Source organism: Pyrgilauda ruficollis, unplaced genomic scaffold (assembly GCF_017590135.1).
Source record: "Pyrgilauda ruficollis isolate IOZ18807 unplaced genomic scaffold, ASM1759013v1 scaffold1941, whole genome shotgun sequence".
Classification (NCBI taxonomy): domain Eukaryota; kingdom Metazoa; phylum Chordata; class Aves; order Passeriformes; family Passeridae; genus Pyrgilauda; species Pyrgilauda ruficollis.
Window position 1 is genome coordinate 11,021 of NW_024518552.1, and position 2,900 is coordinate 13,920.

General features: G+C 59.5%; 3 gene segments (V, D, J or C); 1 reads left to right on the forward strand and 2 right to left on the reverse strand.

The window, feature by feature from the left end:
• The window catches only part of LOC121352731, a gene marked incomplete at its 5' end in the record, with an annotated part of 2,304 nt that extends 1,285 nt beyond the window's left edge, over positions 1-1,019 (reverse strand). Inside the window, 1 exon segment of the V gene segment in view lies at positions 672-1,019. Within this exon segment, the coding sequence occupies positions 672-1,019 (348 nt within the window).
• An 80-nt stretch (positions 1,020-1,099) lies between these two features.
• On the forward strand, positions 1,100-1,685 carry LOC121352732 (the record flags this gene model as incomplete). The annotated part of the segment is given in 2 exon segments: positions 1,100-1,145; positions 1,237-1,685. Coding segments are annotated over 2 exon segments (495 nt in total), but the record flags the coding sequence as incomplete, so codon positions are not given.
• Positions 1,686-1,808: 123 nt separating this feature from the next.
• LOC121352733 lies at positions 1,809-2,811 on the reverse strand. The segment is given in 3 exon segments: positions 1,809-1,861; positions 1,968-2,281; positions 2,718-2,811. Coding segments are annotated over 3 exon segments (461 nt in total).
• Positions 2,812-2,900: the final 89 nt, after the last annotated feature.

Consider the following 2,900-nt stretch of genomic DNA (forward strand, 5'->3'; position numbering starts at 1 on the left):
TCGTTGAAGGGCCGGGTGACGATCTCCAGGGACAACGGGCAGAGCTCGGTGACGCTGACCATGAACAGCCTCAAGGACGAGGATTCCGGATCCTATTTCTGTGCCAAAGCTGCTGGTGGTTACTATGGTAATGCTGCTGCTGAGAGTTTTGAGCCCATCCCTGTCCCCGTGTCCCCGACCTTTCCCCCAACCCCAATCCCTGACCCCATTCCTGTCCCCTCTCCCAGCTCTGAATTCCTTCTGCCCCAAATCTCCGCCATTTTTCCCCAGAATCTCAGCTCTCATCCCCACACTTGGTGCCAGTTTTTGTGCCAAACCCTCAGGATTCGGTGCCCACAGCGGGGTTTGGTGCCCGGGGTGCAGATTTGGGGCTGCCCCAGAGGGATTTTCAGGCCGATGGTCACAAGGGAAGGGAGCGGAACTCTGGGGTGAAAAGCTGAGATTTGGGGGACGGTTCTGGGTAAACGGCCCGAGGGTGAGGGGAAGGACGAGATTTGGGAGAAATGGGCAAAACTGGGGGGAAAAATCGAGATTTGGGGCAGCAGGGCTGGAGTTTGGGGGGAAAATGGCCAAGGTATGAGGAGAAGGGCTGGGACTTGGGCTAGGATCAGAGAATTCTGGGACATTTGGGAACACAAAGGAGAGGCCTTGGGACCACGGCCAGTACCAACAGCATAAGCATCAGCAGCATTACCACAACCACTGGTGTAACATCTGGCACAGAAATAGGATCCGGAATCGTCGTCCTTGAGGCTGTTCATGGTCAGCGTCACCGAGCTCTGCCCGTTGTCCCTGGAGATCGTCACCCGGCCCTTCAACGATGGCGCGTAGTTGGTGCTGGCACCATTGTAGTAGATCCACGCGACCCACTCCAGGCCCTGCCCGGGTCTCTGACGGATCCAGTACATGTCAAAATTCCCGAAACTGAAGCCGGACCCTCGGCAGAGGAGGCGCAGGGACCCCCCGGGGGGCTGGAGGTCCCCCCCGGACTCCAGCAGGGTCACGGCCGCCCGGAGCCCTGCAGGAAAAAAGGGGAGATGGGGATGGGAACAGCTCAAACATTGACCCAAATCCTGACTCTTGACCCAAATTTTGACTCTTAGACCTCCTCATCCTCCTCATCCTTCTCCTGCTGGCCTTGCCAGGTGGGTCCAGTCCCTTTTTCCATCTGGCCACACCCACTTCTGGGCCACAGCCAATCCATGCCCCCATCCCCATCTCCCCTTTTTCCCGCAGGGCTCCGGGCGGCCGTGACCCTGCTGGAGTCCGGGGGGGACCTCCAGCCCCCCGGGGGGTCCCTGCGCCTCCTCTGCCGAGGGTCCGGGTTCAGTTTCGGCAGTTTTGGGATGGCCTGGTATCGCCAGAGACCCGGGCAGGGGCTGGAATTTCTGGCAAGGATCCACAGGGATGGTGGTTTCATCGAGTACGCGCCATCGTTGAGGGGCCGGGTGACGATCTCCAGGGACAACGGGCAGAGCTCGGTGACGCTGACCATGAACAGCCTCAAGGACGAGGACTCCGGTTCCTATTTCAGTGCCAAATCCACGGGGGCTTACACGGCTGATCCTGGTCGTAGTGAAAGTGACAGTTCTGGCCCCACCCCCTCTCGGAGTGCCCCCTGCCCCCCCAACTTTCGGCCAATTTTGGCCATTTCACCCAAATCTCCCCTGGCTCCCAGGCCCTGATTGGTTGGAGGCCAACTGGAAGCCATGGTGAAGGTTTGGGGCCAATGGTTGAGTTTTGGGGCCGGGGTGAAGGTTTGGGGCCAATGGTTGAGTTTTGGGACCGAAGCCGGCGAGGTTTTGGGGTCAGTGCTGAGCATTGGTGCAAATGGGGGAGAATTGGGACAAAGGGCCGAGAGCTGAGGGTTGGGGGAAGGGTCTGGGTTTGGGGACGGGGGGGACACCGAGATGGGCCCAGGGATCCACCACTGGCATCTTCAACATCACCAACAGCACCCCAATTACCAGCATAGGTACTTTTGGCACAGAAATAGGATCCGGAGTCCTCGTCCTTGAGGCTGTTCATGGTCAGCGTCACCGAGCTCTGCCCGTTGTCCCTGGAGATCGTCACCCGGCCCTTCAACGATGGCGCGTAGTCGGTGTAACCATTGTTGGTGATCCCTGCGAGCCACTCCAGCCCCTGCCCGGGTCTCTGGCGGACCCAGCCCATCCCAAAACTGCTGAAACTGAACCCGGACCCTCGGCAGAGGAGGCGCAGGGACCCCCCGGGGGGCTGGAGGTCCCCCCGGACTCCAGCAGGGTCACGGCCGCCCGGAGCCCTGCGGGAACAAGGGGAGATGGGGATGGGAACAGCTCAAACACTGACCCCAAATCCTGACTTTTGGTCTCAAATTCCGACCCTTAGACCTCCTCATCCTCCTCCTCCTGCTCCTGCTGTCCTCGTCAGGTGGGTCCAGTCCCTTTTTCAAGCTGGCCACACCCACTTCGAGCCCACCAGCCAATGCAGAGTCTCATCGTTTGTTCCTCAGAACTGTGTCCTAAAGGTGGAGATTTCAGGCTGAAGATCAAGATTTGGGTCACTTTGAGCCCAAGAGCAGAGAATTTGGGGCAGGACCAGTCCTGTGTTAGGACATGGGGACAAGGATGGAGTCAAGTTTGAGGTTTGGGGGGAGGCTCTGAGAAAAATGGGGACAGGTGGGGACACAGCAAAGGGGGCGGGGCCAACACGATAACCAGTAAGGGCTGCGTTAGCACCAGCAGCTTTGGCACAGAAATAGGATCCGGAATCCTCGTCCTTGAGGCTGTTCACGGTCAGCGTCACCGAGCTCTGCCCGTTGTCGCTCGCCATCGTGAACCGGCCCTTGACCGAATCCGCGTAGTCGGTGCTGCCGCTGCTTCTGCTGATGCTCGCAACCCACTCCAGGGCCTGCCCGGGTC